The 24,886-nt window shown below is 30.7% G+C and overlaps 1 protein-coding gene across 50 annotated transcripts in view; it reads right to left on the reverse strand.

Moving 5' to 3' along the window:
* Positions 1-24,886, reverse strand: part of LOC143083055 (uncharacterized) — a 174,971-nt gene that overhangs the window by 128,773 nt on the left and 21,312 nt on the right. Inside the window, exon 5 of one of the 50 annotated variants that reach the window (XM_076259215.1) lies at positions 76-435. The exons of 29 other annotated variants lie outside the window; for them this stretch is intronic. In XM_076259215.1, the coding sequence (XP_076115330.1) occupies positions 221-435 (215 nt within the window). In that variant the 3' untranslated portion in view covers positions 76-220. Of the gene's footprint in view, positions 1-75; positions 436-972; positions 1,263-1,332; positions 1,668-3,171; positions 3,360-3,490; positions 3,905-4,282; positions 4,594-5,010; positions 5,661-6,261; positions 6,468-6,785; positions 7,104-7,713; positions 8,495-8,906; positions 9,517-9,919; positions 10,433-10,562; positions 10,781-11,115; positions 11,520-12,189; positions 12,540-12,579; positions 13,077-13,380; positions 13,593-14,270; positions 14,539-15,652; positions 16,513-16,915; positions 17,945-19,034; positions 19,705-24,886 lie in introns of those variants that run through there. 20 more of the 50 variants (XM_076259235.1, XM_076259212.1, XM_076259243.1 and 17 more) reach the window with 20 other exon arrangements.

Below are 24,886 nucleotides of genomic sequence, written 5' to 3' on the forward strand. Positions count from 1 at the left end.
TTTGCTTCATGTGTATCATATTCTCTCCTTTTTAATGCAAGATCAGCAGAGGCCATGATATAATTAATTAAATAATTATATATTTCTCTTTTATTGTTTATTTATCAAAAAATACAGCTCTATATGTCCTTCTTTTCAGGTGAAAGTCTTTGGCTTTTTTATATATTTTGTTTGCAATGGTAGATCTAGAGATAACATAATGACGAGATACTTGATTTTCTCAGATGGAAGTCTTTGGTTTTTTATATATTTTGTTTGCAATGGTAGATCTAGGGATATTGTACAGCCGAGAAGCTTGATAAGTATTCATTTTCCCCGCTTTAACATCCTGAACAGCTTTATCTAGATTTTCTTGGCTATAACTGTATCTCTTAGGAGTCCAACTACTGCTTTGAATCATGGACTTCAAAAGAGCCCAGTCCTGTACTGTATTGTCTGAAATATAGCAAAAGGGTATCAGAACGGATGCTTTAAATTTTGTTTGTTATTTGATATAGGACTATATCTTCATTACGCCTATCTACAAAAGAAAATCCCAGTTTTGAATTCAAAAATATGTTTTGCAACTTTTTTATTAACTTCAAACAAACGAGAGACAAGCTGATGGATGAATTGGTTTTAATGTATATTGGCAAATATTACAGCAAAATCAGGATGAGCCTAAATTCAAAATATATACCAAAACATCAGTTATGATAAACCTGAAGTAAACAATCATTCAAAACAGAATTATGAGACATTTTCTCTTACAACTCTTCCATCTGTCCTACATTTCCAGCAAGATATTCTTCAAGTTCCTTCTCAATGCCAAGTTCAGAAATGCAAAACGTTTGACTCGCAAATTTTCTGTGAAAGAATTCAATCACCATATTTTGTTGTCTGATCAAAAAAGACAACAACAAAAAAGGATCAAAATATATTGTCCCGATTTCTTTTCCCTTCTAAGACAAAATACTAACTAAACACAATCAGTTCTGTTCGATTAATTTATTGACAAAAAAAATCCAAGTTATTCATTTATAATTGTATAAATAAAAAAATTTTCATTTATGTCGTGAAGAATTTTTAAATTTATTTTGCCCTAGTTTTTCTGGCATATATTTTATTTGATATTGTTCCTCTGGGAACATTAAAGTATCTTGCAGCCTGATAAGTATTCAGTATTCCAGCTTTCACAGCCTGAACTGCCCTTTCCAAGTTCTCTGGTTTATAAAAATGTCTTTTCCGATCTTTCTTTTGCATGTTCCCTGTCAAAAAGACCCCTGAAATACAGAGTACAGTTTTACATTTTGGAAGTTCAGTGATTTTGATTTCTACTGTTTTTGGTTTTAAGTACATGTACAATTAAACTCGTGTTTTATATACAACCCGTAAATGGAGAAACAAATTTTCTTCAAAAAGTGTCCCATTTCCCATTCCATAGAAAGCAGAGTCAAAAACAGTCAAATTCTATTTCCTATCCTCAATCACATCACAAAAAGAATGTAACATCATTTCTGATTGTAATTTTTTTGCTCTTCTGTAAACAGTCATACGAGGAACTTTATAAAATTCTACTGCTGTGTCTAAATTCATTTCCTTTTTTAAATATGCCAAAGCTGCCAAATCCAAGTCATGCTCACTATAGTTTTTGTATCCTTTTCGAAAAAACTGTGTTCGCCTCAAGTCTGAAATACAGAAAATAGATAGAAATGTAGAGGCAGCAATCTATAACAAAGACTAGAATTAAATCATAGTACATCCTAATTCTGAAGAGATCTAAAACCCAAATATTACTTTAGATGTCAAACACAACCCACTGCAAAACATGACAATGATATTAAAATCACTTCACATGATTTACCTCTAATCTATTAATATTTGCATCCTTTTCTAAGACGACAGTCACCCAAGAAACCTTATTAACATAAGCCAACAATAAAAAATTTAAAGTAAATGCAAAGTTTATTGCAACAAATAACATAAGCTGTCACAATCAAAAATTAATTTTTTTGCAAGCAACATGTCAGGCCTAAATTAAAATATTGTTTGTTTGCCCTTTTCCGACCCTATGTTTTGAAACAGGGTAGGTAGGTAGGTAAAATAGTTTATTTTTTTCCTCAATAAAATAACTTGGCTCGGTATATTATCTGTCATGGGTAGGCAGGTAGGTAAAATATTTTATTTTATAGATACAAAATCTGCATAATGTCATTTTGTTTGTCCGTTTTGTTTTTGCAAATAAGTTTTCCGCTGGTACTATTTGTTTTGAAAAAAAATTATATAAGAGATAACTTTGTACTGGTAAGATAATGTCCGGGCAGACATATATTACTAGTAGAAAAATTCCCTAGAGTGTTACAAATTGCGTGTGTGCCTTTTTTTCCAATAAAAATGCTATAAGACTTAAAACTCAATTGTCACATATTTTGCATCACATTTATAAATGATTTGTATGGAAAACTTGGCGATTTTACTGCCAGATATTCTCCACTCTACAGGGTTTTGTCACTTTTGGTTCACGTCAGATATAAATAATTTAGCGGCATCGTTAACATAATCCTCATAATCATTCTGATATGCGGATCACAAAAGGCCATCCCTACATAGAATACAACGTCCGTTTACAAATTAGTTTGTACACATGTTAATACTTTTGTATCAAACGAACTTTTTTGTAAATGAACCCTGCTCTTTAAGTTTAAAGGTACAGAGTAACGTATCATATCATGATTTCAGAAAGCGTTCAACATCGATTTCAAACAAATGCTTTGAAACTTTAAATGCAAGTGTTCATGTCAAACGCTCAGGTGATACCAAACGGACTGGACCTTATACGTAAAGATAAAACCCGAGGATTCCGGTAAAAAAGTTTTGAGTGGGAAATACAAATATAAGATTTTTGGTAGGAACGAAAAAATAAAATAAAATAAAATCTTGCTGGTAAATACAAATAAAAGATTTTTAGGCGGAACGAATTGATAGGGTCGGTCGGTAAAGGGCAAACAAACAATATTTTAATTTAAGCCTCAATCAGCACAATTCAATCACTTTGATAAGGACTATTTCACATGGTTTTACTATGTCTTTTTATCTTTCAGAAAATTCACAATTTTTTTCAATATCGTACTAATATTGAAACGCAAGTGATATCTAGAACAAGTCAACAAGATAAAGTATCAATTCAAATACTTTTTCCAAATGTTATTTTTTTGTTTCTCTGAGTTTTCTAGCTCTTCTGTAAACAGTATGGCTAGGTACATTATAATATTTGGCAGCTTGACGAAATGTCATTTTCTCTTCTAAACAAGCCTGAACAGCCTGATTTAAACTGTCTTCGCTATAATTCTTGTATCCATAACCTCTCCAAAGTACTGACTCTGAAACACACAAAATCACTTTTAATCTGCAGGTTTGCTTACACATAAGAGCCAAATTGACCTAATTATATAATACAATTAATGTAAGTTGCTTTCTTTTCAGTAAACAACTTAAAACGGACAAATGTAAGCAGATTATAAATCATTTTATTGTTTTGTGTAAAATCCCATGTATATAAACTTAAAATACACTAACATTCATGCCAATTGTTTTCTTTTAGGTACACAACTAGAAAAAGGTCCAATAGATTCTCGATTCTTGTGTAAAATGCCAAGAATATCATAAATCAACTTCCAATTCTTTTGTTATAGACATTCCAACTTCAAAGAGCAGAAAAATGGAGACAAAACTATCCAATAATGATAAAGTTATTTCTTTGTAGATTTTTTAAGCTTTCTAGCATGATAATAGATAGTGTTCATGGGTATCCCAAACTGTTTGCCAGCACTAGGCAAGTTCATTTGACCATCATTATATGCCTTTACTGCATTGGCTAATTGGTCCTTACTGTATTTCTTGTATTGTCTTCCTATCCTTACAGATGCTGAAATATATTTAAATTCTTCAATATGAATTGAGACTACAGGTTTGTGCATTTCGATGTCATCAAATCTTATGGTTTTTGGTGGACAAAAGGTGAGAATCCTTTAAATAATAGAGTAGTCTTGTCAAAAAGACAATTATGAATCAATCATGGTTAATGAAAAATTTATCCACGTTTCACAACCCCCCCCCCCCCCCCTTTTTCAATCACAAAGATTATAAACTAAACATAGCTCACTTTCAAAAACCAAAATCCTTCCAAAATATAACAAAACTGGGAACTTAATCCCATGAACAGAAATACATATGCCATATGCCATCAATTATAGATAAAAGATCTGGGGTAACTGCCAATGCAATTGGACAAAAAAGACAAAACTTTTTATGTTATTTCACAACACAGCTGGATTACAGCATTTTTAATTTGTAAGTAATTTGATTGGCACATTTTATCAATAAACAAATGTGAAGGATTTCCATTTATAAATCATTGTTTTTTAGACTTTCTAATTCTTGATCTTTTAGCACGATAATAAATTGTATGGTCTGGTATATTAAAATGTCTTGCTGCTGCAAACAAGGTCATTGTCCCACTTGTATATTCCTTTACAGCTTTCTCTAATACTTCATCATCGACTTTCTTATATTTCTTGCATTTGGGAATTAAAGTCCTTGGAACTTGTTGCCTCACTGTAAATGAAAGTACAGTTACATGTATTACCAAGAAAGTATAGCATTTAAATCTTTAATGTGCAACAACTGTAGAACATTAATTTTTGTGGGGTTAAAATTCATGGTTTTCTCTCTATATAACATTTCATGTGCATCTAATTTTGTGGTTTTCAGTAAATGGAAGCGATATCATATGCAGGTTAAATTTTCATATGGGTTTTAATTTCGTGGATATATTCTTTCCTTGAAATAAACGAAATTAAATCTTTTATAAAAAAATTGTGCTTTTACAGTATCAAAAGTTTATAAACTCAATATGCATTCAGTGCACATGTACATCAACAGTCAAGTATTACGAAATCTATGTACACTTACACATCCTTAAGTACAGCAAGTCACAAGTTCTGCTTGATATATAGATTAAAAAAAACATAACTGAGTTTTTTTCATTTTTTATCTTTTATATAACAATGTTTACATTTTCAAACTTTGTTCCATACTGTTACAATACAATGTCCATTTAGGTTTTCATAATTGATACTTAAATAAAACACCAGGAATAAATAAGTCAGTACCAGATATCAAAGTGGACAAAATTATAATATTGTTTATAATATTTCCAGTACAAAGATAAAAGATATAACCTCATAAACCAAAGCACCACTTCATGCACCAAATGTTTACATATTTATTAAGGATTGTGTAGATTTAATTTGAACAATAATCCTTGAAACGCAGTGACACACCCACAAAGAACAAGAACTACTAAATTGGAATTAATATCCAAATGTCTTGTATGTATTACACAAAAAATTCTAAACCATATGTATTCTACACAGCAATCAATAGTTAATCTTCCAAGCACTGACAGTACAACTTTTACACTGCATTAATGTTTTGAGGCGTAACCTTTGGTTTAATTTTGTTCAGTCTATTAACAATAGTTTGTCTCGGCACCCTAAATTCCCTTGATGCTTGTGTTGGATTCAATTTGCCCGTTAAAACACTGTCAACAGCCATATCCAGATACAAGGGATCATAATTCCTGCTACGTCTCGACTGATGATCAAGTCTCAATGTATAATCTGAAACAGACAAATTTTCCTCATTATATTGTTTTCCAACTGTGAAATTTTCAGTGGTATAATATATTCCAGCCATTTTACACACAATGCTTACACAGTCCGATACCAATAAATATACTAAGGGAACACATTTGTCAACATGCCATCAAGTATTTGAACTCAAATCTTTCTCTTCAAAGACACAAAACAGAAAACCAATAGTGAGAATACAATGCACTTTATATGCATTTATTTCTTAGGTCCAGGTCTTGCTAATGTCTTCACTTTGGCAAGTCTATATATAATTGTCTGTCGTGGAACCCCAAAAACTCTAGCAGCTCGAGTTGGATTCATTCTCCCTGATGAAACAGACTCAACTGCTAGGTCTAAATCCTGAGGCTTATATCGTATTCTTGGTTGGGTTTCAACTGCAAATCTTATGGCTTCCACTGAAAGATACAGGGTATATTTGAAAGAAGTGAAAATGCAAGTATAACAAATTCTCTTGTTAAAAACCAAGTTTTTTCAGTTCGATACAGGAAAGCAGCACAGAAAAAATCTTTTGAACAAGGAACAGCTTTTACAACCTAAGGCACAGTATTTGATCTTGACTATTTGGGGCAATAAAATAAGCCCATTATTCTTTTATCTTCAATCTATTCAATCTATCAACTATAGTTTGTCGAGGAACACCAAATACTTGAGAAGCTCTGGTTGGATTCATAGTTCCATTCTGCACAGCAATAATGGCCATTTGCATTTGATTTTCACTATATGTCTTCCTTCTCTGAGTCAACATAGACCTCTTGTTCGGTGATATACCCATTTCTGAAACAGATATCAACCATTAACCAAGTTCAATCGAATATTACCAAATAAAGGACAATTTTAGTTCTTGTAGTACCAGAGTTTTTTTTTTTTTTTTTTTTTATCTAATTACTAGATAAAGTCTGTCTAAATTTATGTCAAATTAAAATAGAATCTTCCCATGCTCATTTTTTCCCCATTGTTTAAAAGATATTCCCAACAGCTCTTGTGACAAAGTATTGTTGATTAACAAACTCCCTGGAGCAACTCAATCCATCTAAACACATTCACTGCACATAAAATCATTCTTGTCTTGCTATACTCAATACCAACAACGTGTAAATTATAAATTTATTCCATGAATACAATGAAAAATTCAATTTAGTTCCATAAACCCATCTTTTTTTAACTGTTGCATGTCCGTATAAACCACAGAATTCAAACTATCAAGTCAAGGGAATTTTTGTATTCGTCTCTTTATCCTAGCTAAATTATCAACTATAGTCATTCTAGGTACACCAAATGTTTTTGCAGCTCGATGTGCATTCATGGTCCCACTCACAACTGCATGAAGAGCATTCTGATAGTCTGCATCACTATATGGATTATTTCTCTTAGTAGGACGAAGGGTTCTTACTACTGACAAAATCCTCATATCTGAAAGAATATGTTAACCATATTAAAATACTACTAGTTGTATTTGTTTTTTCCAAATAGCTTATAATTAATTTGTTCTTTATACACCCAGACAATGATTATGTTTGGTCAGAGGCAGAAGGAATAAACCTTTTCATTTAAACTTTTAAAAATACTATAAATACAATTAATAGCTAAACTCTGAAGTCACAACTACACCAATAGAACTGATTAATAAACCTATATCATCTACAACTGTGACATGTAAAACATATTTTTTAACTCTAATTTCTTCATAATTAATTACCATAAAATCTATCAGGGAAAAACAGCAAGTCATGGAAAATGATTACCATAAAATCAATCAGGAAAAAGAATTAAAGTCATAATTACCAGGGAAAAAAAGTCAAGCCAATGAACAGCCAATACAAAAAGAAAAATTCTATAATTCAACATCACTCGGAAATTCCTTGCTGCTTAACATCAATGCCTTTTCTAATTAAACATTAGTTTCAAACCCATCAGAAGCTCTTACCAAATCAATTTGCTTCAGAGTGAACATTTCAAATCTTGAAAAACTGACTATCCAAATGACAGTAATTTCTTTTCAACTCAGATTTAAGAAAAGAAAAAGATGAGTTATCTTTAATGTAGAATAAATACATGTATATAAATACAAGGACAACATTTAATATGAAAAATCAGTCAATATGAAAGGAAGTCATTATTTTTTTTTTTAAGTAAGTCAGTGACACTAATTGCAATGATGCCATGAATCTATTCTAAAATCTTGAAACAATGCTTTCATAGTCAAAAGAAGTGCTTATTAATTGTCAAGTATTATTAGTGAGTGAGCAATATGTTAGACATTTTACAAGGCCTTGCTTTTAAATTGAATATTGAATATTTCATTTAAAAAATGTTCGTCATTTGTCACAGATCATCGTCTTCTTCAAGTTTACTAACAACAATATAATCATATTGTTCTTTGTCATCAGATATTACGGTACAGTTTGTGTCAGTATTATAATCCTCAGGGTTTTCCAGAATAATGTTATCCTGTTGTTCTTTATTGTCGGATATAAAAGTATAGTCTGAGTCCGTTTTGTAGTCTTCAGGTTTTATTATTCCTTCTATACTGATTTTATTTTCATTTTGCTTTTTCTTTCCACTATTTCTAGCTTTGGCAACCCTGTCATATATTGTTCTACTAGGGACCCCATAACAATGTGAGGCTTGTATAGCATTCATTTCTCCACTCATGACTGCCGTCACAGCCATTTCTAAATTAGCTTGATGATAGCCTTTATAGTCCTTGCGTCTTCTTGATCCTCTTAAACCTCCACAACTATGGGGTTGTCCATGAATTTTTTTAAGTACTGCTGTCACCTCCAATTCAGTTTTATAATCGTCTGAAACAAACAGCAGATTGTTCAAGAAAACCATTTAATGTTCCTAGCTTTATTTTCTAAATTTCATACTATATCTGCTATAACTACATATGAAATAGCTTTATTTTCTACATTAATTCATTATTTCCATAAAAGAAAAACTCCACTTCAAATTCCCCATCCAATATCAACATATGTAAATGTAAACTTACAAAACTCGTAAGAACATCTTACTATTGCATACGCAACTAGTATTTATTCAATAAATTAAAATTCTTAATTTCTTGAAATTCAACAAACACATGTCCTCTTTCAAAACTACAAACTTAGAAACAAACAGATACCCATTATGATTCCTCTAAAGTTACATTAGTATTAAAAACATAGAAGACACCATTTTCATGAACAACTTCTTCCAATAAAACAAACTAGATCAGACTCTATATTTATTCAGAAAGTATGAAAGCTGCAGAAAAGCAGAAAGCTGAATACACATGTGTTTTACAATTTAAATTACATCTATCCATTATCAATGGATGTTCAATTTATCAATATCTCATTACTTTCCTCAAGTAAATAACTTCTTTAACTTTGATCTTTACACACTTTTCATACATTTACATTTCTATTGTCCAATGCTTCTATTATTATGTCTCAATAAGAAGTGATTATTGAATCACATCATTTACTAATTAATAAACAAGAACTTGAAATTATCCTATTCACAATATAATACATAGGGTGTCTGATTCAACACATCGAAACAATTTTTTTTTTTAAATTCAGTTCCAGCATCTACTTAGTTCTATTCAATTTATCAATTCTACTGCCGATAGTTTGACGAGGAACCCCAAATGTCTTTGCTGCTTGGGTTTGATACATTCTTCCACTCATGACTGCCTCTAAAGCCATTTCTAAATTAGCCTCGTTATAGCCTTTATAGTCCATGGTTCGTCTTGGACGTCTCGAACCACCATAACTATGGGGTTGTACTTGGATTTTATTATGGGTTGCTGCCACATCAAATTCAGTCTTATAATTGTCTGAAACAAACAGCAGATTGTTCAAGAAAAAGATTCAAATCTTCCTAGCTTTACTTGCTAAATTTCTAAATATATCTCCGTTAATTACATATGAAAATGCTTGTTATTCTATGTTTATTCATTATTTCCAGTAAATGAAAACTCTTCTTCAAATTACCCATCATTTCAACATGAACTTCATTACTTTTGTGTTTGCAACTAGTATCTTTTAATGAGTTTGTTTATCAATATAAAGAAATTCTAAATATCTAGAAATTCAACATACACATGTCCTCTCATTTCAAAACTACAAAATTCCAAACCATCAGATTCCCATTACTATTCCTCTGACCCTAGATAAATATTGAAAACATTAGACAACACCTTCATCATGTGCATTATTTCTTCCAATAAACAAACTAGATCAGACTTTATATTTATTCAGAAAGTATGAAAGATGCAGGTAAGCAGAAAGCTGAATACACATGTGTTTTACAATTCAAATTATATCCATCAATTCACAAGGAAATAATTGATTTATCTCATAATTTCTGAACACCACTAAATATTTGTGCACTTTTCCCTACATTAACATTTCTGTTGTCAAATGCTTGGTCCCAATAAGAAGTGATTGTTGAATGAAATCATTTTAATACTCGTTCATGAAACAGAATTCGAAATAAGCATATTCACAATATAGGGTGTCAACTCATCTAATGATTTCTCTTTATTTAATTCAGCATCTACATCATTGATTTATTCAATTTATCAAGTCTACTGCCGATAGTTTGACGAGGAACCCCAAATGCCTTCGATGCTTGGGTTTGAGTCATTTTCCCTGAAAAAACAGCTTGAATGGCCTGTCTTAAACTTTCCTCGTCATATTCACGGTATCTTGGTGGAACTTTCCGTTTGCTTCGCTTGAACAACATTGGTTCTGAAAGATACAGTTTGTGATGAGAAAATTTTATAATCTTGAACATTATCCATATTGTATTTTGTTCATTTTTTCTGTGGATTTATTCATCCTGTTTTCATTAACTGTCAGTTTATGATAATCAGGCATTGAATAAGTAATAGAACTACTTTTTTCTGACAAAAACATCTCCCACTTTTTCTAATCGATGCCAAATTGTTTGCCTAGGAACTCTGTATATCTTTGCAGCCATTGTTTGAGACATTGTTCCCGATACTACAGCAGTAACTGCATTCTCAAGATCTTCATGACTATACTTTCGGTACTTCCTACGTGATCCCTTAGTTTGTTTCAACAGGTTGTCATACTCTGAAAATATAGTTTTCAACATTTACATTGACAATGTTTTTATCTTGTATTCATGAAGTCTTATTGCAAGCTTGAATTCAAAGATGTTTTTTGTTAGCTTAACATTAAATACTAAATATTGCAATCCAGCTATTATTTCGTGATCACACATTTGTTTTTCTGAGAAAGATTGACTGACCATCAACTTCAAATAAAAAAAATTCTTGATGCCTTGAACAAAGAAAACTCCACTGACCACTTTACTGTTTTTGTTTATAATGTATGCTAAATTTGGACTCAATGATCTCAACAACCTTAAAATTCCAAACAATCATGAACAAAAGTAGAGTAACCAAATATTTGTTATTCCATTTATTTACATTTTCTCAAGTCAATCACAGTAGATATTTCTGGTTCTGACATAGCTGAAAGCATATTCTATTTCAATTTAACATGTCCACAAAATAAAAGTACTTTAGAAACTTCAATACAATAAACAATGTCATATGTACTTGAGACTGTCAGTATTTTTGTCGATTTTTTTTTTTTTTTTTTTTTCAATCCTGAGCACCAGGATATGACCTCATCTTTTTAAGACGACTGAATATTGTCTGTTGCGGCACTCCATAATATTTAGCGGCCCCAGTCTGAGACATAACACCAGTGATTACAGAATCAAGAGCCTTCAGTAATGTCTCCTCACTGTATTTCTTCCTGTATTGCAATTTGTTTTTCTTGTCTCTACTTTTTTGTAGAAAATCTGAAAAAACAGAATGCAATATTGGATAATCCAGCTAAAAACTATGTTATCACCAAGCAACAAAGCACAAAACATGCAAACAGACAACCATGAAGCCTTTTTAAATCAGACTTTAATTCTAATAATCAGCAGCTATTAATTCAGTCTATTCGTGTTGTAACTAGCAAGTGTTTTATCTTCAGCTACAATTAACTAGTCTACCACTCAATTCTAATCACCATTTTCTCAAGATAATTTCTGATCTGATAAAATCTAGACTTGAACTTCAATGTATCACTTTGCATTTCTTAAAAATAAAAAGTGAAAGCAAAGCTGAACAGAGTCACTCGAGTAGTTTCAAATTAAAACAGATTTCTCGGAGTTATACCAAAAATACCAACTACAAATTTTTTTTCAAAACGACAAAACATTAACCAATTGGACAAGATATTACTACAGGCCATAATATAATTTCCTGCACAAATGAAATTCACTGCTGCTACATTAAACTGCAATTGGAATATCAGAAATGGGGTATATTTCAATGAAGAATATCCAACGAAGTTTATTCATATCAAACCATCTTTCCAAAAGACTCTGACACTGTATTATTTTTACATATCCCCTGGCATCTTTCCTGCTATTTTGGGTAACAAACATTTTATATTCAAATGAAGTTATCACTGATGACTAAGATAGAGACTAGTTTTATTTGAAAATCAATAAAAGAACATTTATGTCTTCAACACAAGGTTAAGATATCCAATCAAATTTCAATAACAAAATTTGTTTTCATTGTTGCTATTCCATTATAAAATTCTTTAAAATTCATCCCATATATTCAGTCATTTTCTATTTTAGAACCACTTCTTTCTCTCATTTTTTGTAGCCTATAATGAATAGTTTTCCTTGGGACACCAAAGGTTTTGGCAGCATTAGTTTGTGTCATACGTCCCGTGACAACAGCTTCAACAGCTCTAAGCAGGGACATTTCATCATACTGTTTGTACATTCTAGCAGCCTCTGGGGTTCTCCCTGAATCTGGAATGTTACAAAATGCACTTGAAAAATTTGTCTGCTATTGTTTTTAATTTAAAATATGTTAATTATACTGATATGCACATTAACTATCTTAAGGAAATCAGAATATCATTTCTGGTAAACAACATATTTTATTTGACTCACAGTCAAAAATAAGTCCTATTTTCAGAAGTATTTCAAAAATGCAAATCCTTTCTACTGTTGAAAGGATCTGCCGAGTTCCTATGGAAACTCTTCAGAACAAGTCAAAACAAAACACTATTCTTTTACAAGACAACTTCCAATTGTCATATTTGCTTCTCATTTACAACAATTCATGCTGAAAATTAACAGAAGGTGGTTTTGTTTTTGCCACACGATCATAAACTGTGCCCACAGGAACACCGTAATATTCGGCAGCTTGTCTGCCATTCATTTTCCCACTACGAAAAGCCTCCACTGCCTTTTCAAGATCAGAAGGAGTATACCACTTGTAGTCTTTCCCTTTTCTACCAGCATTTTTAGACAGCCTGGTTTTAAACATCGTTCCCCTATTCCCTGAAAGAACAGAAAATATTTCATAATTATCCCTCTCTACAGCTTTCGTTATGAAACAGTTATGCTGTTAATAGTTCTATGAAAATATCTTCAAGTATAGGCAATAGTTTGCATAAGCTTGTCTTCTACAGTTTTTAACGAATCGGCTTATAAAACACTACTTGTAATCCCTTTAAGGTCATTAAAAAATGCACCCTTCAAATAGTTCAACACAGTTTCAATCTAACCTCCAGAAAGACTCATCTCCAATCAATGCAGTAAAATATACTGAAAAAGGCAACAATTTATTGACAATTTTCTATTTTGTTTACACATTTTGTCAACAGTCTTTTCTTAGTTCTCTAATTTTGTCGTACAATGTAGTCGGAGGCACTCCAAATTCTAATGCAGCCTTTCTTGTGTTCATTTTACCAGTTACTACAGCATTAAATGCCAAAGTCATTTTGGTTTTGTCATAATCCCTATACCTCTTCCTGGTTTTAGGGATATAAGTCCCCTGTCTGTTTCTATACAAATCTGAAAGAAGCCAAACAAGTAATCATTTATATCATTTTTAAGTTGGTCTAGAAAACATGTTAAGAACTTTATTTCTGAACAACATAAATTTAATCATATTCCAGTCTCTCCATAGACAAAAAAAAAAAAGAAGGCTAGTTTCCAGTTTAATTATATTTCAGTGGTATCTACAATAGAGTTCAACATATTTAACTTCAAAAAGTGGTCCATTAGTGGATGCATTTCTTTGCACAAACTGATGTATATCAATAAAAGGAGTAACTAGGTATCTATTATATCAGTGAGACGGTAACAAAATACAAATACAACAAACATACTGGTCACATACAGCTTCAATAAACAACTTGTGTCAATACAATGCATATATGTAAAACTCTTAATCCAAATGTCTAGAAAAGTGAGGAAAGAATTGGAAAAATGACCAAAAAACACTGTTCAAAAATCACTGTTGAGGCTATCCAAATCCAGTTCAGAATACACAAAACAACCTATTCAATCATAAAAACAATCTGTGTACAAGGCAAAAACAATGTAGTTGGTGTCCAAGTCCATCAATGAAAGAAGTACATGTATATCTTTCAATGATATTATGTTTGGACTTTTTTTAACCAATTAGAATTGGTTCAAGAAATAACAAGCCTCCTTTGAAAAATTTCCAATTGAATACAAATGTAACACTTGTAAAAACCCAACATTTATTTTCTATAATTCAGACAAAAATCACATCATTGATCCACATAAATGTATTTTCGGTTTGGATGTTTTGCTCTTTCTCTAAACACTTTATCATATAATGTAGTCCTAGGCACACCAAATTTTTTAGCAGCCTCCTGGGCATTCATTTTACCACACATTACAGCTTTGAATGCCTTATTCATTCTAGTTTTTTCATAGGCCTTATATTTTCTCCTGGGTACATTATTTCCATATTGTTTTCCAAGTGATCCTGAAAAAAGGTAAATAAAAGTAATTTCTTTTTTCAACTTGATTCAACTTCAATAGCTGTATCTACCATTTTTTTTTAATTATACCTCGTTTATTCCAGGTTTCAGATTCTAATCCCTGATTATAATTGCCCTATCACACACATCCAGAGATTCTATGATTAACAGTTTTACTCGGTGTTGAAGGCTTGTCAAATATTCAGTCTTTTCAGACAATATTTCAAATCTACACAATTCTTCCAGAAGCAATCTTTCCAGACAAACTGTTCAGAGCAATTTGCCAAATTTCAATTAAAAGCATGAGATCATCAATAAAACCATAGACATCAACAACAAGAACGATTATATTCCTCAATTTTTTTTTTTTAATTTTCATATGTATTCTCAAGAATAAATACAAGAAATGAATAATATAAGCAGTATCTTTTAGGATTTCATTCCCTCTATATAGTTAAAAGGTCAAGGTCAATGTTTAATAAAATCCAAGTCAATTTTTCAATGGATTCACAAGTTAGTGCAATATTTTATCTGCAGATAGTTTTTAGTTACTCCTGCTTGATGTTTTTGTATGAAACAGAATATCAAGAGTCTAATGCCAATTTAGATCTAACAGCACAAGATACAACAACTCCTACATATCTTAGCATGACCATATTTTAGGGGTTGGAATAAAAAGCACAGAAACTGAAAGGTTCCTCAATTGCATTAGATTTTTTATTTTACCTTTTCAGGTAGAAGGGGCATGTGCAGCTGTCCTTGGGATTTCAATTCACCAAAACATATTGGCCAAAATGATCATCTGTCCTTCAAACAGGTGGTTACAAATTGCATCCTATTGACCTCGTCATCTTTTGTTTGTAACCCAGTGTACTGAAATCATTTCAAAGATACAAAACAGAGGCACTTCACTGAAAGACCACTGACATCCAACATTTTATTAAATTTATATATTTTTAAAGATAGCCAAGATTTTCTATAAAATATTCCTTTTCAATTATAATCTCTTCAAGTAAAGTAGCAATTTGAACAGTTCAAATGTTGTTTCTATCCTTGATTTACTTTCTATAAGCATCTTCCATTGTCTCAATCACTAATTACAAACTATATACACATGTATTGATTTTAAAAGATTTTAATGCTTAATTTGTAGGTATAAAACAGATAGTCATTCATAAAAATTCAGTCAATGAATTCTAAGATACAAAAACATTCTTAAAATGAAATGTGTTCAAGGAAGTCATTTTAAGGTCACTATATCAAAAAAAAAAGTCACTATATCATAAAACATTTGTAAAAATATTGATTTAAATTTCAATTTTGCAAGGAAAAACTAGATAAATACTAATGATAAATTTCTTAAAATCAAATATTTAACTATAAATAACATTTGTTTTTTTTTTTAAGTAAGAAGCATTCTATCACAACCATTTAAAATTTATCCTGTATTATCACACAAAAATATACACAAATCACAGGCAAAGATTGGGGAGATGAGACAAATATAAAATTGCATATATTTTCAATTCATATAGAAATATTTACAGTAAAAATTAAAATTTAAATTCAATGCATGTTGTGTATGACTTTTCCTTTAAAAGAGAAATCCATGAGCAGCAGTTTACATCAAATGTTTTCAGGTTCCTTTGCATTCTCTGGGTCTCCTGGTGAATTTTCAAGATCATTTATAATTACATATTCTTGTTCATTTTCAACTGGTTTAGGAGGAATAGATTTGTACAATTCTCGTTCACTATTATTTTGAGTTATATTTAAAGACATTAAAAATCTTTCTCTAGCTTTCTGAACACGATAACTGATTGTACGACGAGGGACTCCATAAATCTGTGCAGCTTGGTAGGCATTCATGCTGCCGTCCTGAACTGCCTGAACGGCTAAAAGCAAGTTATTTGGATTGTAGGCCTTTTGTTGTTTTCTTCTCCTTTTTTTCAAATCCGTGTAACTGCCCATGAACATTTCTGAAAGACATACAATACATATGAAGACAACATATCATGCAAATTTTCGATTAGGTTTCCATTATTCAAAGAAATCTGAATCATTTGTTTTTCCAGTAAATTGTGACTTCATAAATTTTGCAATAGTTTTTCTGTCTCTGTTCCATATTTCAACATTTCCAAACAATACATCAAGTTCAATGTTAAACAACCTTGTTTAATGTTTAAAATCAACCAGGAAGACACACCCACAACTTTTTTCAAAATGAATCTAAATAATCCTGTACATAACCCACAACCTTGTCTGAGCATTTAGCACTAAACCCAATAGCATACACTAGAAGCATATCCCAGAATGATCAGCATTTCAATAACTGTATCTAAACTGTTTGATTCTTGACTTATGCCTAATAACTAAACTAAATGAAAAACAGAATTACTTTATTAAAACATTCAACAATATAATAAATAATAAACTGCCAAGAACATTAAACATCACTTCAAATTTACAAATAAATAGTTCACAATCATTTAAATCAGTTTTAATTAACTTAAATTAGCAAATAACAGCCATCGGGGCTCGTATATTTTTTAAAGAATGGTAAACGTTTAAAATAAAAAAGGTGATGGTGTTTGCGCATAATCAAACAAAATAATTATAATTTATTGTTAACATTTCATATATCTATCTGCTATGTAACTAGCCTCTTTCCCCCTAAAAAATAAATCCCAAACCCTATTTTCCCTTTCCAATATTCGACTACTGCTATTTCTGACTTTTTAATAATTCAAATCTTCTTATTAAATGAGATCAGATATCCTAAATCAAAATGCATCTTTGAACACAAGCATGGATTGTATACAAATAAAACAACATCTATATTTTGCATGCACAATAAATAATGAATCGCTCTTCAATTTAAAATCAATTGAGTCTTTGTAAAGTGGTATAAAGTTCTAACACAGGTTTGACATAATTTAAAGCACCATAATCAATTATTATCATTCTGTTCATCTTCATGTTCATTAGATGTTTTAATAAATTCATCATTTTCTTTCAAATTAGATTCAATTCTGAGTGTCTTATCAAATTCTTCTGATCTAGGGGCAGGTCTTATAAACATAGATTCACTGAAAGTTTGATCATGTATAAAGTCAGATTCAGTTCTCGTAGCCGGATCAAATTCCTTAGGTGGAGCCATTGGTCTTGTAAACATGGGATCATTAATGACAATGTCATGAATTTGTTTATTTAATTTGGCTTGTGTTTCCCGCTTTTCTCTTGCAATCCAATCATAAACTGTTGTACGGGGAACACCGTAATATTCACATGCACGAGAACGGCTCATAGTCTTGGATTTGACAGCTTGAACGGCCATCAATAAACTGTTGAGATCATATGATCTTCTTCTTGGAATAATTTCTGGAGTTGTAAAATCAGCATTGGCGAATTCTGAAAGACATGTATAGCTTGGTTAACAAATGTTCTACAATACTTTAAATACACCAAAGCTTGATAGAGGCTCAACTATTCAAAGTCAACATAAATACATGGTTTTTTTTTTTCTTTTTCAGTCTTCTTCAAATACATCAACAAGTTTATAAAAGTTTACTGGAATTCTACTGCAAATTTCATCATGTCTTTCTTCTTTGTTTCAACTAGTATTTATCGATAAATTCACTGGACAGTGAATTTGATCAAAATGTTCTTTTAATCAAGTAAAAAGCAACAATACAGTGGGATCCAAAGTCTAATACAGATTTGAAAGGGATGACAAAAGATCATTACAAATCACACAAAATTTGAAATGGCAAACAATTTGAACTGTGCAAATGAGAACTAATCTTATTTTCCCCAACATCTCATCAATTTTCATTCACAAGTAGAATTTTTCAAAACACATAAAAAAAAATCCATCAAAGATTTCACTATTTAAATCAAGTTTCTTCAGATTATAACATGTTCACAAAGTATTTTCATTTCTTAAAATAGTGATCCAATCATCAAGTCAACTGAAAACAGTATTTGTTTTCAACTATTAGAATTATTTCTATTGTCTCCAATTTTTATTATGAAGCTGTCTGGAGACAGGTCCGTCTGTAACAATCTATATCCATTTATTATTTTTTTCTGAACATCAATTTCATATTATAAGTGTAAAACAAACTTATTGTCAATTGAGATATTTGTCAAAATGGCTTCATCTATATATGCTAGTTTCTTTAACTATTTTACTTTCTCTTTCAGCCTCAATCGGATTTTTTCAACTTAAAAAAAACTACATGTTTATAAAATGATATTGAAATGGGTAGACAGTCAACCAAAACACTGTTATCTCACCCTGAAGATAGTACAACTGGTGAAAAATCTAAGCAATGTAACCCAATTTATGATTCATACCTCACTTTATTTTCATCATGTATTTTTTTTAATAAAGTGCTCTCCCAGTAGTGTTTGTACTTTTTCAACATTTCATGGCAATGCTTTTTAAGGTTCACTTATTATTCTAATAATTCATGGATTATTTTGTATGGAACAACACTTTACATTAACCAATTTTATTACAATATAACCAACACAACATGAACTGTATTAACATAATGTTTAAAGAATTAAGGAAACTATGTACCCTTAATCAAATAAATAAATAAGAACTTGCAAACTAATTTTCAAAGCTGCCTACATTTCAAATACATTGCACAACATTCAACATCAACAAAATTAAAACAAATTCTTTCATAGGATTTAATCTTCACTTCACATGTCAAGTTGTCCATTACTGGCAATTACATTGAACTATTAAGATACACCTAAAATCATTCTCATATTATATAAACAAGACACTGTGCAAATGAAGTCAACAAGAAGTAAGTTTTACTATCTGATCAATGGCTGGTTGCCTCATAAAACTAAACATTCTTAAGTCATTTATATTACAATCACAAATTTGCAAACTGGAAAATCGATTACAGATTTACTTCTGCCTTATAAAGTGTCCCTGTCAAAAGTTTTGGTCCAACTATAGTCCGATTGATTTTGACTCAAAGAAATTCTACTTCTGACAACACGATCATAGATTGTACTCCTTGGTATTCCAAACAAATCAGATGCTTTATAGGAACTCATTTTTTTATCCAATACAACCTGAACAGCTGCCATTAGGGTGGTCTGATCATAACCTCCTTTTCTTTTACCTATTCTTGATTTTACATCTGAAACATAGATGTTGTATATAGTATTACTTGGTTAACTACCAATTCATGCTTCAACAAGAATCATTTTGCCCTTTTTCCTTTTATTATAATTAAAATATGTATAACAAAATATTTCCAAACGATTTGTCCACCCCTTCATCCCCTAAACAAAACTTCTTAGTAAAGCTAATAAAATTTTAATAGCAAATACCACACCATAGAATTGTTAATTCCACAGATACTGAAATCCTAAATTCTTTAGACAATCTTGAGTTATTTTTTATGAAAAATTTACGCCAGTGTAGTCAAGGTCCATTGGCATAAACAACATCGTTGAACAATTGGCTTACACTATGACATTATATGATAAGCAGCATGACATCAGAAACATTTAAGCAAAGGCATAAATGTGAAGGACATCTATTTCAATTGACAATTTGATGAACAACTTCAGCAAAAATCATCATTAATTTTCATTTAAAAAAAATTGAATTGTAGGCTAATTTCAAGAAATTTTAATTAACTACAGTATCTATTTTCTGTCAATTTGTGGATAAAAAAATCATTCTTAGTAAGAACAACTACAAGGTTCAATAACCAATGTGCATAAAAGCAATGTTCCTTCGATTTATACTTTGATTGGAAGCTTTTAAGTTTGGGTTTGATTTCGTTGTCACAACATCTCTAAGTTTTAAACACAAAATCAACAACATCACAACTGACTATTCAATTTGAACCATTCATTTTTTTTATCACTCAAATTAGTCTATATAAACACACACCCCCCCCCCGCACACACACACACCCCCCCCCCTTTATCCCCCCTTTTTTCCATGAAAAGCAACTATATTGACTATCTTATTTGCTATTTTCAAATTGGTCTGTTATCATAGGCTCCAAAAAAAACTTTTTAAACCCAAATACTGGCAGGTCACGTAAATTTCAGTATTATAGAAATTCAATAACAACATGCTGGTGTTTCCATATCAATGATATGAATATTGTCATATATGAATTTTTTCTAATGTATCTTTTAAAGTAATAGTAATATACATCTTCAACCTAACGGATTGCATTCTAACTTGAAATTTTATAATGACTACATTTTGGGTCCTACAATTGACCAGATTTTTATATCAAGGCTGCAAAACATTAACTCCATAATTATTTCTCACTCTTCGTTATTGTTCACTTGTCAATCTGAGCTATTATTTTGAATTATTATAAATCTCCAATCTTTTATCTTTCAGACCAAATCAGTTAATTTGAGACACTGGCTATTGAATTTCCAAGCTCTGAGCTCATTCAAATGTGTCCAAAAATGATACTTATTACCATACCAATTTTAACTTTGAAAGGACCTCTGAATGGTCCAAATAATTGTTCCGGTCTAAATGCTACTTTAAAGGATCACAGCATATAACCAGCATCCTCAAACTCTTCAATCACCAGCACCACTATTTTCTTTCGATCTTCTCTTTTTATCAAAATATCCGCTTTGAACTTGTATAAACTGTCTAACAACAAATAATGCACTGTCTGTGCCTTCGTATACGTCTTCATACATCTCGCAATTGAATCTTTTAAAGTTTAATGATAGGGAATGGTTGAGTCAAGTAAATCCTAAATAAGCTGTTTTATTAAACTTTGGTGTTGAGCAATCAATAATCAATGAACCAGAGTATTACTCTGTAAATTGAAAAATTAAGATTACAAGCTTTAAACTTGTTTTCCTTTAAGATGCTGTTGGGCAGTCTATTCTATATATATATTTTATTTATTTTTCTCATGAAATGGACGCTTGAAAAAATATACTTAATTTTTCTCAAGGGTATGTAAATGGATAAAAAAAAATTCAGGGAATAAATCTAGCTCAGCAGTTATTTTATTTTTAAAGAGCAACCATTAAACTATACCAAATCATAATTTATAATCTGAATCATACCAGATATATATTTGTCACTGGACATTGAGCAATTTATCTTGTGAAAAGGTTGGGTTTTTTTTTACTTTTCGAGTTTCATTTAATTAATGCTTTTTAAAAGAAAATAACTCCTGAGCCAAATAGCAAATAATGTGCCTGCACTTAAATACAAATAAATCTTAAACAATTAAGCAATATACATTATTTATTAATACAGAATAAGCTTAAATGCACAATACATAAATCTTCTAAATGAATGGTAAAAATATGGAAAAAAAAATTATGTCTTTCATCATCACCTTCCTCTGATCAGGAACCGGTCTCAATGACAACTCCAGTCATTTTTAAATCTTCAGTTTTCAAAGTGTTGTGTTAGGTATCAAAGTCAATCCACCCCCCTTTTCTCTTCAATTGATTTTCAAACTTAAGAATTTTCAATTTTTACAAGCAAAGCTATAGGCACATATTCAATATAAATATATCGCTCACACAGCTTATTCGTTTCCTATGCCTTTTAACATTAACATTTTGATATCTAGCAGGATGCTTTATTCTATTTTCATTTGCTGCTCATACCAATTCATGTGTCTCTATTATTTCTTAAATTATCTCCCTTTAATATATATTAATCATATGACAACAACATGGTGAAGAACTGTTCATATTTTTACATAACATATAACTCTGGGGCTACTGGTGTTGGTGAAACAAATATTTAATACATAATAATAATCAATACTATTTTAAAACACAGTCAACTTAAATTTACCCATTAATTAAATTTTATACTATCGAGTAACTAACTGCATAATTTATGTACATATATTTTGATTGTTTGTGTGCGAGTACTTTATTTTTCAATTTGTGTTGATAGTCTTGTCGGACTTGTCTCTAGCACCTGAGTTCACAGTTAGTTCAATTGTTTAATTGGTATATTTTGTATTTTTATGTTGCGTTGTGTGCATGTCAAGTTTTCTGAGATATTGTAATACACTTCTACAACTAAGACCTTAAGTAACTAAACTATCATCCTAGTCAAAACAACTTTCATGTATCACTTTAATAATGGGTTTCTAAGCAGCAAGTGAAAATAATCCAAAATACATCATGGCGAGTATGCACTTTTTTCTTTTCTTTTTTTTAAAATATAATAATTTCAATTCTTTAAAAAAATTGTCTTACAAAGAAAATCGGAAAACTTTTCATGCACTGTATTTTTAGGTTAGAAAGAAGACATGAAAAAATCTTTGTTGACATTATTTTTAAAGATCACTGGCACCTTGCACATTAATTGCAAATCTTTTCCAAGAAAGGCCAAATTGAGAAACATACTTTTCATGTCTTCTTGCTGTTTGAAGCGTGTAATGCATTTTTTTTTTTGTTTCCTTGGTCTCGCTTGCTCCGTGCTTATCCAGCTGTCCATTGATAACATCTGTCTCATTAACGTTTATACCCAACATAATCATATGTAACTAATGTTTAGTAAATTCATAAACAAGACACCAACACCAGTATCCATAGGACCATACAACTACCAAAATGTTTTTGTCAACTTAGTACTTGAATAAAGGTTTCATGAATTTCTTGTTGAATTGGGATCTGTCAATTGCTGTTGGCAAGGTGTCTGGTTATGGAATGCAGAAAAGTGGGTAGGGCCTATAAGTAAGTTAACGATTCTGATAATCTGCTCACTCAATCTTTAGCTCATTGACTTGAAACGCATGTGCCATATAAGTCTTGCTTAAAAAATGAAGCAATTTTTCAAATGTGTGTCTTTTTTTTTGGGGTACATTTTGATTTTTATTGTCTCATTATCTTTCCTTCTGTGTAAGCATGCTTATGCTCTCAAGCTCAACAACTAGAAACTGAAATATTGTGTTTTAAAGTGTATGGCATCACAGGTATGATCACAAATGTATTGCACATTTCCTTCCTTGACTGCATATATGAAACCTTTAAAAAAGGGTCATCTTTAGTTGAAAATGCTATGGACATTTCTATTTTTATTTCTGAATACATTTTTCCATGTGTCATGAAGCAACAGCAATGAGAGCTAGTGTGATGGATTACGAAAATTGCAATGACAGACACCAATCTTTAAGGACCATAAATATGAAATGTTCTTCACCAGTTGTTAAAGCATTATTGTTCATTTCAATCAAGATAGATTTACCATCTACACAAATATAAATGAATATCTTGTTGTAAGCAGGATTTGCAATGTAAGAGCCAGAAATTTTTCTCAAGTTACTTCTGGTCTCAAATAAAAGCCAAATGACTATTTGCATTTTAAAATAATTCTCGGTTAAAGAAAAAGGTTCTCTTAGCAACTTGCGATTTTCATTCAAGGATTTGAAGAATGGAAACATCTTGTTGAAATGAACTGATCAAAATACCCAGTTATCACATTTACAAGCTCAATGATAAAATGAAGGATGCAAATAAAACAAAAATACAAACCTGTAGAACTATTTCATTATACTTAAAATGCTTTAAAATTGCACTCACTTTTCTTACATTGAATTATGAATAAAAGACAACTTGGGGCATTTGTCAATGAGACAGTAACCCAACCAGACAAAGTCAGAAAGATATTAAGAGAACATCTAAATAATACATGTATCATTTTTATCAAAATTAACATTAACAAGTGATTATTTACTAGGAAAGAAAAAATCTTTTTCAGTTATAACACTAAATAACCAATCAACTACAATTTTTTTACATTCAATTTTACAAAAAATAACTTTTTTGTTTAACAAAAGTAGACAATTACAAGTTGTGATGAAATAAAACAAAACAATTTTTTTATACATTTTAAAGAAAGTAATAGCTGGAATGTATAATGAAAAAGTTCTTAATCTGTTATCTGGATCCTTTGCTGTTCTTCTGTCTTCTTGGGAATAATTTGGGGAGGGCATTATAACAAGTCAAGAATTTGTGTTTCAAAATATATCTTCATAAGAATGCTTTTATCAAATTTTCATTTTTTATCTAAATGTGATTCAATCATATCTAATATCTATACATTAATTTGACAGTGAAATGATAAACTTCTAACACATATTCTTGACCTGCTATTTTAAAATTCTTTAATAATGCATACATGTACATGTAACAGATACTGAATCAGAGAAAACAAACTAGATTTTTTTTATTTCGAAAACCAACGCCCATATTTCAAAATGTGACAAACTGTGTTAGGGTTTGTCTAACTGAAAGAGATTAAACATTTTTTTACTAGAATTCAACTAAATGATCTAAAAATTTCTGTCT

This window comes from Mytilus galloprovincialis, chromosome 7 (genome assembly GCF_965363235.1).
Source record: "Mytilus galloprovincialis chromosome 7, xbMytGall1.hap1.1, whole genome shotgun sequence".
NCBI lineage: Eukaryota > Metazoa > Mollusca > Bivalvia > Mytilida > Mytilidae > Mytilus > Mytilus galloprovincialis.